The sequence below is a fragment of the Plectropomus leopardus genome, chromosome 3 (genome assembly GCF_008729295.1).
Source record: "Plectropomus leopardus isolate mb chromosome 3, YSFRI_Pleo_2.0, whole genome shotgun sequence".
In the NCBI taxonomy this organism is placed as follows: domain Eukaryota; kingdom Metazoa; phylum Chordata; class Actinopteri; order Perciformes; family Serranidae; genus Plectropomus; species Plectropomus leopardus.
Window position 1 is genome coordinate 10,944,590 of NC_056465.1, and position 16,785 is coordinate 10,961,374.

The 16,785-nt window shown below is 38.1% G+C and overlaps 1 protein-coding gene across 1 annotated transcript in view; it reads right to left on the reverse strand.

Annotated features, from left to right (window-relative positions):
* The window catches only part of lrrc7 (leucine rich repeat containing 7), a 51,229-nt gene that overhangs the window by 31,044 nt on the left and 3,400 nt on the right, over positions 1–16,785 (reverse strand). Inside the window, 10 exon segments of the mRNA XM_042483993.1 lie at positions 1,173–1,304; positions 4,884–4,901; positions 5,154–5,226; positions 6,913–7,057; positions 7,178–7,252; positions 7,960–8,023; positions 9,565–9,621; positions 10,848–10,937; positions 11,869–11,947; positions 14,504–14,621. Of these exon segments, the coding sequence (XP_042339927.1) occupies positions 1,173–1,304; positions 4,884–4,901; positions 5,154–5,226; positions 6,913–7,057; positions 7,178–7,252; positions 7,960–8,023; positions 9,565–9,621; positions 10,848–10,937; positions 11,869–11,947; positions 14,504–14,621 (851 nt within the window).

A 16,785-nucleotide genomic window follows, 5' to 3' on the forward strand; every position in this document is an offset into this window, starting at 1 on the left:
ATCACATTACAATAAAGTCATGTACGGAAAATGATCTGCTGCATTAGGGACCTTTTAACAAACTGCATTATGGTTGTGTGTCTCTGGAGGATTAGGGCTGCAACTCCAGATTTCCTGGAGCTTATGTTCTCTGACCAACAGTAGAAAAAAACAACGAGATTCTATTGACTGTCATAGTAAGCAAAGAAAACCAACAAATTTTAACAACTGACACAATGCCCCTCAAACAAAGACTGGCCAGTCATAGCAAAGCATTGGGCAGGCAGTTGTTGGAGTTGAAGGTATAGCCTACTGAATTTATGCACACATTACTTTTGCTTTTTAATGACCATCAACAACAAAAAAAAAAAACACCCTGCTTTACAGGAACCAGCTGCAGATATCCAGTTATATGCCATCTTAGTGTGTACAGATGAACAGTGATTGGTTTCCCCCACATGTCCGCTTGTGGAGGTCTGGGCGCTGGCAACTCAAGGTGAAGCCAAACGCTGTTCACCTGCACACACTCAGACACAGCTGGCTGAATATCAGCAAAGCTTCCCTTTTTTCTCATTGTCTTATGTCTTAATCACCAGTCATGTGGTGATTCACTTTTACAGTGTGATCTGTACATTTGGCTCTAGCTTTTAACTCTTCATCCTGTGGCTGCCCCCTGAAAGTCAGCGATTTGAATCAATAGTTGGAAACCCCTAAGTTGACTGAGATAGCTTCAAGTCAAGCAGTTGGGTTTTTACAACCCAGTCTCTGGCTTTTGTTTGATATCTCGTGTCGCCAAAAAATGTTGCGCATTTGCTATCTGTTGTTTGTGCTCTTAGCTTGTTTACTATATCATAGGAATGTAACTTTCAGACTGAATGTCCTGCTGAGCCTCAGTTAAATTAACCATCGAATACTCATATTTATGGAGTGCAATAAGTTACAGTGTAGACTCCATGCTAGCTCTGATAGCTTGACGGACTATCACTAAGGGGCAGGGTTTAGCAAAGGGTCAATTGAAAAGCTGGAAGCAGTAAATTTATGAAATTTGTTGATTACAAAAAAATACTTAAATAAATAATTGATAATTGAAAAGTTGCCAATTCATTTTTAATCTAATTGTTACAGATCTACATAATATTAAGGCTGGTACTGCGGTGAGGATCTGCAACTATCCATCATCTGTTGGTCTTCCTACCTCCCGGGGCAGCTCTGAGAGGAAGTTCTCGTCAGCAGCGAAGGTCCTCAGGCTGTGCAGGTAGCCGATAGTGGGAGGCAACGACTCCAACTCATTACAACTACAGTCCAACTCCTCCAATAGAGACAGACTGCGTGAAAGGAGGAGAGACAGAACAGAAGAGATGCAAAGAAAAATGACAGAGAAAGAAAAGAAATTATTCTGCAGGCAGCAAAATTTCTGCTGCAACCTTAATTACTCAGACTTACTTAGGTTTTAAAGGAAAAGGATGGCGCCACTCTTTATTTTTCCTATTGCCAACAAATCCTGAGAAGAGACTGAACCAAGAATGGATTCATCTCACAATCAAGTATTGTCTATAGCCAAAGAATGGTTTTACTTATTCCTACGTGCAACTGAGCTCTATAGTTGTCCAAAAAATATTAAAAACACATCAATGAGCCACAGGCTGCAACGGTGTTCTTTCATTACCCTGACAACACACACACACACACACACACACACACACACACACACACACACACATACACACACATACATTATTCACATTTACATTAATTCCACAATACTGAAGTTGAAAACAGTCCCAAAGAGAAACGCACTATTATCTAATTTTTGGAGTAAAGTATAACCTTTTAAAGAAATTACTGAGCCTTTATTTTTTTTAATTCAAACTTTTCATTTAATGATTTACATCTCCAGTAGGAACGGATGGACTTGGAGAGGAATGCCACAGATGAGGTATTAAGAGAAGAACAAGAACTAACTCGGTGTTGGTTTTGGTCTTTTCGTGGGATTTGTTGACAATAAGAAAACTATAGAATGATACCAGCCTCATCCTGTAACATGTAATGATAAGAAAGAAAATTTGTCTTTATAGCAACAACTTAAAAGGTTGAGAGAAGGTTAAGTTCATCACATTGAAGAATTACTCAATAAATTAAGACTCAACCAAACCAAATCAATCTTAGTCTGGTGATACGTATATTAATTTGGTCTCATTTGCTGACCACCCATAATCTCTCTTCCACTTTACCCCATTTGATGTATGAAATTCTTCAACCTGGATCTAAACTTCTTCACTCAACCAAGATTCACAGTAACATCCACAGCAGGCCCTCTACAGGACACCTTAACCCCCCCTTGCCTGCCATCATTGGCCTAGCACCACACTAACAGCAGGCTAATGCTAATGAGACAACACTTTTACATTAATGTACTGTCACTGTTAACATTGCATTAGTCTGCTATTATTATTCCCGATGGACTGGACCATCTGGGCCACCATACGGTCTGACAGGAGAAAGGGGAGGAGAGGAGCTTCATATCCTATATTCACATTTAAGGCTGCCATTTTTTCTTCTCTTCTCATTGTTTGTATTCCTACTTAAAAATATCACCCCTTTTTGCCCACAAAAATATACAGCAAGAGCTGAATGTGTCTAATATGACTTTTTTTAACAGCACTTTAAAGATTATTTGGCTGCCATCAGCCTACTTGCTCCATATCCTTACACTCAGTGGCAAAGAACCGTAGACTCTCAATGGATAGATAGGATATGGATACTAGGTCACTTTAAGACACAAGTGTCTACATTCTCCTTTGTGTATAGAGCATAAATGCTTCTGTGCTTTTCACCAGGTGTTATGGTTGCTCAGCAACAAACTTAAAGGAGCACTTCACCCCCCAAATGATCATTTGTATATTAATTACTCACCCCATATTATATTAAATTTGTGAGGAAAATTTAGTTTTCCGGCATGCCTCCACAGTGAATGAAGAATCCAAAAATGCAGAAAATTTTTGATAAATTGCAGTAGATGGGGGCTGCATTTAGCAACAGCAAAACTAAACAAAAACATCTGTTTACAAAACTGCCAAACAACCAATGCAGAATAATCTCATCTCAAAAGGTCTCATTTATCAAGTCAAATTCTCAGTACTTAGCAAACACATGCACTTTAAAACCTTACTGTTTAAGACACTTCCTTAAAAACAGTCTCACGCACAGACAAGTAGCGCAACAGGGCTAGCATTTGTGTTTGAACACTGCTCGTGCATTCAGTTGAAATCATGCCTCCAAGCTGGTTCACTGGCAAGAAGTTCTGTTGTCACTCACCCACACCTGTTGCTTCCTTGACATAAATGAGACATGGATTATACTGCACGGTACAAGTAGGGTAAGAGTTTATTGAACGCTGCCCCCATGACTTAATTTATCAATAATTTTGTCTGTTTTTGGATTCTTTGGTCATCGCAGATTGTCGTCAAAAATTCAAAGGTAACATGGGGTGAACAATCAATACACAAATGATCATTTCGAGGGTAAAGTATTCCTTTAAACCTTGCTTGCAGAGTCAGTTTAAATCCTCTCTGGTTCAGCTAAATGGGCAAAAATGCTGTTTTACAGCAGAGTAAACTTAGAGACGGCAGCCTATAAAGCTACCTGGTGTACATGTAGTACATTTTGGCCATTTCCATCGCTGTAATATTGTATTGGCCTTGCAACAAAGGACTGAAAGTAAAACAAGACTTTACTTGCTCTTTAACTGCTTTCCTTATTGATTTCAATTTCATCCATTACAAGCTGTACAACAATATAGACAAGTACAAAAATGTGTCCACTGATTTAGCTCTGTGTATGATAAGTATTAAGTTTTTATCCCACTGCACTGATGCAGCTAGAGGGGAAAACAGTGTAGTATTGGCTGAGGCAAAGACATAAATTCTGAAGACACATACTGTGCTCATCAATTTATATGTCACTGAGAAATATATAGAATTGTTCATATGTTGAAACAGAGCAGTAGAAATGTGATCACATTAATAATAAGTGAGCGACAGTTACAAACTAGAGGGGTAAGAAAAGGATCTTTTCAGGTGTTTTTGGTTTAATCAGAGGGGAAGCAATGGATCTACAGTACTACTTATTGAGGCTAAAACCAGGGATTTGTTCAGGAAGACAAAATGTTTGCAGAGCGTTCAGATACAAATGTGCTGCAAAGAGTGGCATTTAAGTCTTGTATAAATGTCTTTTAAAAATGTAATCCATCACAGATTCATGGATTCACATAATAATCAGCAGAATAAGTCACTCAGCTGTTTCAAGCAGCAAAAATCAACTTGTCAACTTTTTTCCAAAATTTTTAAATTCTGGAGTTCTTATTTGTTGTCTGCAATATGAGCAGAATTTAATGCTTGTAAGCAATTTCTAAAGTATACGGAGTGTTAAAGCAGACTTGAAGTCAATACATATGAATTCAGGAAATTTAAAAAACAGTTTCCGCTTTATTCAACAATTGTTCATCTATTTCTCCATAAACAAGTAATCTGATTTCTGTGATTAAATCTGGACTGTGATGGATTACATTGTAATCAAATTAATGAAATCATTTTACATGCAATCATTTCCATCTTAACCAAGCAGATTTAAGCAGGGCTGGTAAGGTACATTTCCAAATAAGAATGTAGATTTTATTCAAATATTACGTCCAAATATTGAAAAAGTGTTTGGGAGGCAAATGTGAAGAAAAAAAACAAAACGTAATTCCTTGAGACTGTATTTAAGTTTATGTTTGCATGTAATTTGCACAAGTTCAAGATGTTGCCCACAGCCCCACGTGGTTGTGAGCTTTGTATCTGTAACAGAGTTGAACATTTGTCTGTCTCTGAACGCACCCCTGGATCCAGTAGGCTAATGTTACTCACCCTTGCTTGGGCTTCGCACTAACGCCACGGCAACGCAGCAAACACAACACACAGAACCCCCCAATCATGAGCCAGCATAACAACACAGCAACTAACAGTGTTAAACAAGGAAAAACAACAACCCACCAAAGGTAAAACCTGCTGAGAAAATCTAACAGAAATACTGTTGAAGGTGTGTTCAAAATAAAACAAAAGTTTACAGTTTTATTATACACTTTTCTTTTTGTGCATTTGTGTGTGTGTTTGTGTGCATGTGCGTGTGTTTCTTACCTCCCGATGGTGCTAGGCAGTGAGGTCAGCTGGTTGTCATCTACCTTCAATGTTGTCAGCTTCTTCAACATTCCTACACAACATGCAGGCACACAGACATATTCATATTAACACACAAACATACTCTTCATATAAATATACACGGAGCACACTGACCTTTTTAAAAAACATATTAAAGCAGGGATAGACAGTTTTATTTTCATTGAGAAAAACACCCATGACAACCTTTCAGTATATTGTAAATCAAATAGCCCGAAAGAACATTTGACACCTGCCCCACTTCTTGGTTTTGCTTTTCAGGCTTTCCAAAATCCAGACTGTGGGGTGTGGTAGCTAGCTAATGGTCTCGTTTGTGGTCTTAAAAAACAGAGAGAGAGCTCTACAATTAAATAAGATTAAATAAATCAATGTATGGGAAATTCTGGGTCACTACATGAAGCGTCTGCATCATAGACTGTATATAAAGATGGACAACAGGACAGCTCCCCCAAAGTAAAGCCTTTCAATTTCGATTGTCCCCTGGCGTCTGTCTGCAGTATAGCTCATATAGCCTGCCCCTCCATGCTTGTGAGTAGGACATAGGCCAAACTAAAAACTTAAAATACATGCCAAATAAATTTTTTTCCAAGACGGTTTCTGTCACTGAAGGTAGTTCTCATCACCCTGATTGTCCAAGTGATTGTTTTTATGATAAGTTTGGTTTTTAAGAGCTAATATTCTACAAAAAGGGGATTTTCCACCATGATTGACAGCTGTGTCAGCCAATCCATGCACTGATGTTCAATAGGACTGCTCGTGATTGGTCGAACAGGTGTTTTGGAGGGAACGCCTCCACCGCAGACATTGCTACGGCACAGACTCTGAATGATGTCACCAGCACAAGATGGCAGCAGAGATGGTAGCTTCACTTGAACATAGCAGGAGTAAGTAAGCATGCCTCATCCAACTTTATATTGTGCATATGCTTGTGCTCATATGGTGAAAGGGGGTTTAGACAGAGGGGAGAGCTGCAGGAGGAAGATGTCTTTTTAAATTCTGACATTTTCCATTTTTGCCCTTTCCAAAAAACTGCATATCTCAGCTTTAAGTGATAAAAGTTGAATCTAAAGTACAAGTTGGCAATATTCTACATTTTTCTTATTATGAAAACATTCCATGAAAAGACAAAAACCAACAATGACTGAATCCTGCTAACAGGCATTTTCTGTGGAGCTAGTGAAGCTCCAGTGTTATCCAAAAGCTATTTAAAACCCATCAGTGAGCCACACAGTTGCAGTGGATGCCATGTTCTTTCATTACTGTGAACACTATAGTTTATTTTGAGTCATTCCCACATACACCATCCTGCAGCCACAAATATTCCCCAGTGGAACAAAACACATATCAATCAGAGTCTAAAAATAGTCTCGAAACAATTGCAAAATGTATTCCTGTTTGACTGAGCTGGAAACTACAGCATCCAGCTGTTTTAGTAAATTACCATTCTGTTTTTGAAGATTTACACCCTCAGTAATCTTTTTTTTTTTTGTCTGTTCATGGGATTTGTTGCCAGTAAAAAAATATAGAATAATATAGTCTAATCATTTATTGTACTTTTTAGTTATCTGTGGTCATCTTGCACAGCTAAAACCACACTGTAAAATCCCCAGTTCAACCACATTCCTACATAGCCCTCTCAGGGACTAATAGCTTCATCATCTTGAGTCTCTGAGTGTCTTTGTGTGTGCATGTGTGTATATGTACGTGTTTTTGTGTGTACCTATAGAGTCAGGGAGTTGCTGCAGCATGTTGGAGGATAGCAGCAGGTCTTCTAAGGACTCACAGCCTGAAATATCCGTGTCCAACGTCTCGATACGATTCTTAGCTAAGTCAAAGTACCGCAACTGACGAAGTTTTCCTATCGACTGCAACAAGGAGGGACAGGGAGAAAGAAACAAAAAGATGAGCAAAAATTTGAAAGAAAGTGTTCAGTATTCAAAAAGGGTTACTTCTTATACCACTGTAACAGCTGAACATGTTCTTACCCCTGGTATACTCTGTAGAGAGTTGTTATCCAGCCACAGCTCTTTTAGGTTGTGGATCTGTTCCAACACCTCCGGCTAACATGCAAACAGAGGAATCCATATCAGCATATAATGACTACATATGCATCCATAGATATGCAAATATGTAGCTATTTATATGAAAACAACTGAATTATTCATTTACATCAAAGGACACCGCTCAGCGCTAATGTTGTGAACATCTACAGATCCAACAAATAACTTAAGTGCATCTTTTGACCAAGTCTTTGGCAATGATCAAGAAAACGACAAAATGTTGGCAAAGTGGGTGAGACTGCCAATCTCTCCCTCCATGCTTTCTCTCTCTTGGCAGGAACCACGAAGCCAACAACCTTGTGTCATAGCCAACTTCCTGTCTGACCCTGATGTAATATCCTGTTAGCCTTCATCCAGAGCTCTCTTCCTTTCATCATGTTTCTTTGTCCCATTTTAGGTCCACCTGAAGCACAGCAGACTGAATTTGCTGCTGCCTCACTTAGACAGCCTATTAAGGATTGACCACATGCCGTATTGGGTCTTGAAATGTGAACTTTGAAGACAGCAGTCCCCAAAATAGGACACAACATCTGCATTTCTGTTTGGACTCCCTCTTCTCTTTACACATAAATATGGCTCAACTTGCAAACGACACTTAAGACATTCATATTTGAGATTCTTGTCATTACAAAGGATAATCTACATGTGAAACATTTACATTTAAATACTAAAATTATGCTGCATTTGAGAAAATCAATCAGTCTCACCATTTCAGAGAATTCATTGCTACCCAGATCCAACCGCTCCAACTGTGTCAGTCTATGGATGGACCTGAGAGGAGAGATAAATGGATTACTATTACCTCATTGTGACATGTCTACATTTTAGACATTAATATAGAGAAAAGTTTCTAATTAATATTTGAAATATTATTATTTATTCCATAATTGCCTTTTAGCCTTAAGAATATGCCACTCTGCATTTGAATCTATTGGTATAAGTTTCGATAATTTCACTGTTAAACATTGTGGTGTATTTCTGCTTCGCTGATTGGATCCAGTGGTATTATGCTCTTTATTGTCAGCCCAGTCACTAGAAGAAAATGTTGGTATTGTACGTTTCTGCAAACCACATGTACATGACATTTATATGTTTCATATGTAGCATATAAATGTTTGTAAGGCAATATAGTATATGAGCTGATTTAGTCATCCAGAGGTGGAAGGAATGTTGGATGGCGTGATATCTCAGCGAAACAGCTGCCAGGCTGCAGACCACTGTTCAATACCAACAAAACAACAATATAGTGATTTTGGCACCAAACCTGAGTGTTTTTAGCTGTGCACTGCAGCTTTTCCCTGTGGCATCGAACCTGAGTGTTTTTCACCATCACATCACAGTGATCCCAGAGCCACCGAATCTGGATGTTTTTTTCACTGACCTGTCCCTACTTTCCAGTGGCTTTTATGCAACCAAATATGGGTGTTTTAAACCAAAACATATTTTCTAAACCATCACCAAGTATTTTTGTGCCTAAACCTCACTGCACCTTCACCAGCGTTGTTGAGTTACATAAGTTTCAATGAATCCGCAACAAAATAATATACAAATTTAACTTATCCGTGGTTTGCAGAAACTTACATGGTTTGTTATTGTGGCTCTGCTTTCCTTTAATTTATAAGTAACATCTGGCTGTCTATAATCCGTCATTGATGATGCATTCAGTTTTCATAATTAGAGATGTTTAGAGAGAATAACAGCTCAAACTTTGTATTCAGGCAAACTGCTGTAAGTCCACGTTGACTTTAGCATGTAGTGTCTACAAATGGGTCAAGTATATATTTAGGATAAAGTATCAAAGCACAGACACGACATTGTCAAAGAAATAGAGAGATTCTTAAAGAAGTCCTATAGAACAATTTGTCATTGGGTGGTAGCAGGTTAGTGTCTCATCCTAATGTTCTTCTTGCATGGTGGGAGTGTTTAGGATGAACAACGTGCACAGGTAGTTGTACTGGCAGCAGTAGTATCATTGGAATTAGTATTAATGCTATTCACAATCTACTGCAATTGAAATCCTTGTCACTCTACAACTCTGGAGGTTATCTGTAATAGGTACAGTGGTTACGTTAAACAGGACACATTTAATACTGTTAGAAACAACACATTACTTTTATGATAGCCTTCATTAGTATACAAAACCACCTGCCAGGGATAAATATAGTTTTAATCTGGACACCTGGGAGAGCAAGCTTACACCCTGTAATATCATGAAGCATCTGTAGGTGTGTGTTTGTGTGTGTATCTAAGTGTGCACAGTTGTGCGTATGGACTCAAATTTTCTCACACATTCTTATGGTGATTTGTCTTACTTTGGCATGGTTTTCAGGTGGTTCTCTCTGAGCTCCAGGATCCGTAGTTTGGAGAGTCTGAGGAACAAAAGGCATATAAACCAGATCTTTGTTTACTCTATAAATTCAATTGACTAGAAACCAAATCACAATGTTTGTTCATATTATAAAACAGTGCTGATCACATGCTGCTGCAATTAGCTCCTTTAAACCACCTAAAAAATAGTATCTGAATATCAGTGTACCCAGTTTTTAGAATATTTTCAATGCTTTACCTTGCCATCAGACAGCCAATGACAAAAACAATAATAATTTCGCCTCAGTTAAATAGTGTGTGTGTTAAGCAGTGAAAATATTACAAATATATCATACACTTAAACTGATATTGACTTTTCTCTTTTTCAGGTGGCTAAAATGCAGCCCTCATCCACAGCAGCACATTGCTTGACCTTTCTGCAGATACATTTGGTTAATCAAAGATGCAAGCAGAGGTACATAAATAAAATAAGCTTAGAACAAACATCATATAGGTTGGAACACCATGCTTACGTGTATATCCTTACATGCAACACTTTTGGCCAATAATAACAACAGAAAAAAAGTCTGCAGATTTCACATATCTCTACAACTAAAATCAAGTGCCAGTTGTCTATCTGGAAGTGACTGTTGTTAGCGTGATATCACGTTGATTCGGTTTAAAATATAAAATGATGAAAAGAAACAGGCCCCATTTATCCTCATTTCAACTCCAGAACCAATGTCAAATGTATTTCCTGATCAGTAATAATAAGGATTTATTTCACGTATGAGTTTCCACATCTTTCACAAGATTTAATCTGAAATTTATTATGAACTGACCTGTACCAGCTGCCCTCACTCACAATAATGGAAATAAACTTGCAGAAAAATGATTGTTTGAAATTGAGTAATAAGAAAGCAATAGACCAAAAATACAACACCAAAAACCATATTCATGGATTAATTGATTCAATGGAAAAGAAATAGCTGTATATTTTTTGTGAGGTGAAATAATGCCCCCACATATAAAAGACGCTCTAAAGTGAAATGTCCATAAAAGACATGAGCCTCAGGCGTACAGGGCATCATTTTCAGCTTCTTTAAATAATTAAAAATAATTTTATCATGTGCAGTTAGCCTAAACATACCCGTATTTTTCCTAAGGACAGTTCATAATCAGAACTAGTGGCACTGAATTTGAGACTGTGGTGCCTGAAATATGTATAAACACCCCATCTAACACAGTCGCAAGCAAGCTCACATTAACAATACATGCATTACTTTACCTGCCAAAGTTAGCCGGCAGATACTCTAAGAAGGCATCGTTTAAGAAGAGCTGGGTCAGATTCAGGAGCTGCGTAAAACCATCTGGGAGTCTGGAAGAGAGAGAAATAAGAAGAAACAGAAAAAAAAAAATAAAATAAACACATATGCAAAAGAAGAATAACAAATAAAAAGTGTGCGTCCTTGAAGAGCCAGAGACAATGTTTCCATAACAACCCTGTAGAAACGGCTAACTGCTGTTAGTCTGCAGATGACTCATCTCCTGCATGCACGCACGTGTGCGCGCACGCACACACACACACACACACACACACACACACACACACACACACACAAAGTAAAAGAAGCATTTCTGTCTGCGGTATATACTGTGTGAGTCCAGTTGTGCTTTGTGAATACTATGCCAACAGGAAAACAGTAATTACTAACATAACACCTGATGATCCCATAGTAAATATCATTAGCACTACATAGTAGGAATGATATCTTCTATTGTCCCACCATAGCTGAGCCAACAGCATATACAGTATATGGTTGTATGGTAGTATAGGGTCTGTGGATGCAGCCAGCTATTATAAAATATTTAGCACCTCTGTGGTGCTATAAACACATGTATTGGAATATGTAAAAGCAGCAAAAACACTAGAACAGTGTAGGTCTCCTGACAGAGAAAATCTATGCAAACAGCTAAATGTTGCACATGCATCAGACAATTTATTACACCTTGAATTGAGTTCAGGTCCACTCACACTGGTTGGTAAAATTGTTGCTATCAACAAAACATGGAACACAATTTTCTACCTTCAATAAAAACTGGTTCTCAATGAAAAAGGACACCTTAAACAAGCCGATTTGAAACAGTTTGAGAGATGTTCATTTTAAGGATGAGAGCGTCACTGTTTTATCTCAGGCTGTTATCCAGGAGCATATAAATTAGCCCTTACATTTTTTGTCTGTGTAGCTTTGTGTCCAACTTGTAGAAGGTGATTGAGAAGTTGTGATATGTGTGTGTTTGTGTCTTACTTGGTGATAGGGTTAACACTGGCCTCCACCACAGACAGGCCTTTACAACATTTTATACTGTCTGGAAACTCCTGGATACCTGGAAGAGAGCAAAACAGAGAGGTAAAAAAAATATGTCACAAAATTTGTAGCTTTTTCTTGATGTATGAATTCCTATAAAGGCAGGAATTATTGTCTACTGGGGGTGGGCGATATGGCCAAAATCTTCTATCATGGTATATGTAATTTTATATCATGGTAACAGTATATATCATGGCAGAGTAATTGTTCTGTAAATTCAATTAAGAAATGGTTTAAAATGACTGAATTGTACTCCATCACATATGATTATTTTTTTCTTTTATGTGGAACTTTTATACAATCAAAAAGAAGCAACTGCCTCACGAGACAACACTTTAGTGACAAACAAAAGACTCAAAACAGTAAAACTAAAAGCTTTCAAAAGCTTAAAGGTTCCTGAGAATAATGATTTTAAGTATTACAGATGCATTTATCAACAACTCTACTCCTTCATGTCAGCACAAATAATCCCGTTTTGCAGCTGGATTCAGTCCTGGATGTATAACGAGAACTGGATACAGCATTGGAGGCGGGTCCCCCTGTATTTCTATGAAAGTTGTTCAGTGACGCATGAGGCCAAAAAAGTTCAGCTGCCATGTATAAAATTACTCTCATAAAACTTGGCACTGACTCCGCAGTGTGTGGTCTATGGAGCAGGCGCACTAGAGACTTCTGCCCGCTGAGCTGGCTACAACCAGTTTTGTGCTCTGCCAACTTGAATAGGGATAAAATGATTCACTTGTGCAGCTTTCCTAGACTTACCAAATTTTACTGGACCAAAATGATCAAATTCTGATGGTAAAAAAAAAGTATCAACTGATTTACAGAGATCTCTTATGCCATTTTAGTCTATGGGAAAAAGTCTTTGTGTGCCACAGCATGATGGGATGGATTCAATTCCATGTTGGCCACTATGTAAAATTGGCTTTGAAACCTGCTGCTAATCATTTGTTTTCCAACAAATAGTAACGCGGCAAAATTTGTGCATATCCTACATAATGACGAGTCAATAATTTGTGTTTAATCCATGGGGAGGCTGCAGTTAAATGACCAATGCACATAAGGGAGGAACAAGCCCTTTAAGATGGTAGATTGTGGTGGTGTTTGGGTCACATCCACTAAAAGACTGGGACCGTTGAACTTTGAGTCATTTTGAAGTATGTCGTCACCATGTTTTTTTCCCCTAAACCTTATCAGAGTAACTTCACTAGCTTAAACCTAGCTTCCATAAGTTAACGTTAAGTGGGTAACTTTACATAAAGTGTGTAATGTAATTGTTATTTAATTTAATGTAATTTTGGTGGGAACTCCCCCACCACGGATATTGCTACTGTGCTGACTTGGCTCTGAATGACATCACAAGCGCAAGATGGCAGTGGCAATATTTTAGCTTCACTTAAGCATAGCAAGAATAATTTGAGGTGCATCATCCATCTTTATATACAGTCTATGGTTTAGACAGTCTCCATTTGCTTAAATACTTAGAAAGTGAAATAACTGTGATTATAAGGTTTCATTCTGAGTTTTTTGAGATCTGTGCTACCCTTGTAGCATTGTTTCTTGGTTGTTTGTAAACACAACTTTCAAATTTGGCCTCTCCTCCTGGACGCGTCGTCATCAGAAGCGCACGCCCTCTGCCTCCAACAGGAGTTGCGAGAACACACCCACCAAGCCCAGCACCACCTAAGCGTGTGTGAGAGCTGGCAGTTTGCTGGCAGATATCAAATAGCTTGAAAGTATGCCTGCAAGATGCAGCACTGGATTAACAAACATAAATGCACAAATTGTCAATGTCAGCACATCTAGAGAAACGGTGACTCTGCAATTTTTTTCAGTAGAAATGGACAGTGAAAATTGTGTTTTGATGATTAAATGACTCTATACCACTTTTTACTGCAGTTTAAAAGTCTCTCCCTGTTACAGAGATGAGGAAATACAAAGATTTCTGTTTCATTCAAAACAAAAGCCCTCTGACAGCGTCTCTGTGGACAGAATCCCATTAGTTGCTGATACAATGCATTTTATTTTGAAACATTTACAGGACTGTGTTGTCGGAAATGCAGGAACTTGTACGACTTCACAAATGAGTGGAATTCGTGCTTATAAATGTGGAAATACAGTTCTTATAGCTGTGGGCAGCGACGCAGCAGTGACGTTGCAAAAACGCTGCATATGTGAACACTACAAGCATGAAACATGTTGGTGCTCGGCAAGGCTGAAGTAACCTAAGTGCTCAAAAGCAACCCAATGTCACCCTTGTTTTGGAACGAGCTATATCCGCTTGCTGTTTTGCCTCATTTTGGTTATATTTTCTCTTCTTCGCCTCTGCGTCTGCCATGTTTGAGCGGAAAACATTAAAATACAGGCAGAGGGCTGAGTCTCTGGAGGCACAGTCACCACCACACATGAACAGGAGCTCATACATGATGTTTGAGCAGGATTACTTTTGTATTATTTTTTTAAGGAAAACGTTACTGACTGTACCTTTAAGTTTGCAGTAGACTTTTATATTGCTGAGGCTTGCTTTTTGTTGTCAGGTTGCATTGGTTATCAGTGTTAGAGTGGATATTCTTACCGTTTTTACTGATGTCTAGCTCTTTGAGGTTAACCAAGCTGGCGATGGTGGTGGGCAGGTTGGACAGGTCGTTATCGGGCATGCTCAGCTTCTTCAAGGCCTGGCAGTTGAAGAGTTGCTATGGAAACACACAGGGGAAACAATTAAATATTATAGTCTGTTGGCAAAATCGCGAAGACCTTTAGTAGTAAGGTATAAAAGGACAGGGAATGAGAAAGTCTGCTGGAGGCATGCTCCACTTAATGTTGTGGAAAAGCAGTGCCATTTTAGCCGCCTTTTTTCGATGAATAATGCAGAATTAATCTCCTGCATACGGTGGCCCCGAGGGACAAAACACACACTCGAGTGAAAGCAAAAACATTCAGAGAAATGTGCACCTAATAGGAAAATACTGTAAATGCCAAAACATATACAAGAGTGAAAGCACATGCATAAAAAGGAAAGTGCTTTAAGTACAGAAAGCCTACAATGGAAAAACCAAAACACACACAGCAGAGAAAAGCAAAGACAAGATGGGAAACAAAATGCTATGTATAATAAAATGAATATAAAAGTTCAAAGCACTAAAATTAGTCAAAGTCCACAACTGTCTTAATCTAGAGATTTTAACTGCTGGTATTAACAGAAAGTTAAAAGATCAAAGATGGGCTTTAATCCTTAGTACTTCAGGGGAGATGTTTTACTGTGGGCCAACCTGAACGCTAACATCGCCTTGGTTACCTCGTCAAAAATCCTCTAGGGTTTTGAATCAACGCAGAATATATGCTCTGTGGTTAGCAAATGTTCATGATACTTGTAATCTCTAGAATTAAAAAGGTATTGCTACGTAAAACAAACTACACTTTGCCCATGTTACCACCACAGCGAGGCTGTAAAGCCTTGTTCGTCATGGTTCAGCTTGATGACGTTCTGTAGTCTCATATAGCTACTTGTTAGCAACCACCTCTTTTAAGACACAAAAAAGTTTCAAAGTTTGTGCGTGGGATATTTAATGACAGACCTTATTTAAGACTTCTAATAAAAAAAAAAAAACTTGACTTGACTTTGAGATGCTAAAATGCAAATGGATTTCCGGTCTCTCGTGTTTCTACAGTAGCCCAGAATGGAAAAAACAAAACACTGGCTTTAGATAGGGCCATTCATGTTTTTGTGTTGGCCATCGTAGTTCTCCTCTCTGGTTTCAGTTGGTTGCAAACTGCACCTTCAGCTTCTAGATGCCACTAAATCCTACACACTCTAGACCAGTGATACTCAAAAGTATTTTTTTTAATCTTTTGAAAGAGACACAGCTCTAGCTCTCTGACAGACATCTATAAGGCCAAAATCTCCAACACTTGGCAGCTCACATCAAAGAAATCTACACTGAAAGCACTGGGTAAGAAGAGAAATATATATTTTGGATTTGGGGTGAAGTGTCCCTTTAAGATAGCTAATATTGCTGTTTGTCTTTTTACTGCCCTCTTGGGATGTCCAAGTCTTGCTGCTACTAAATTAACAAATATATGATGGTGAAATATTGAAATCCATGATGATGCTCGCAGCTATGTGAGGCAAAAAGGCTGTTAACACACCACCTGTAATCTTCACTCACATATTCCTCACAAAAAAGCAGGGGGAATCAGGAGACTTTTTTTGTTGCCTACTTTTTCCTAAAAGAATCATTAGGTTAAAAAAATAATAATAATACTGAAATGCATTTACATAATTACTTCATGGTAAATATTGTGTATAAAATTCAAGCAAAATTGAATAAAAGAACAAACAAATACGTTTAATGATTTTCAGGTATAGTCAGTTAATTTCTAACCCATTTTAAGTCATGTATTTTTGCTAAAATAGATTTCAGCTAAGTTTCTGTAAAAGACTCAAATAGCTATGATGTGTGCACCCATAACAATATGAAAATCTAAATGAACAAATACAGGAGACATCATCATGGGGACAAACTGTCCTTGCTCTACTGTAAAGTATAAAATCTCTATCCATGACTGGTGTGCAGCACTCCAGTTGCCCATTTAACTCCATATTTAGTTCACCGATATCAAAATAAAAAAGTTCAATAAATAAAGATTTGATTACAATTTGTAGTTGGTAATTGGTCATTAACAACTACATGTAAAGAGGATACATATTTCCTATTGATCTATTGTCAAATTTCTTTCTTTCTTTTTTTTTTTAGAGTTTATAGTTAAATAAATATCCTTGTCAGCACAGCTGGGGATCACCTAGGAAAGGGACAGAATTTGCCTCATGTTTGGTGCCTTATGAACAGCTGACCTCAG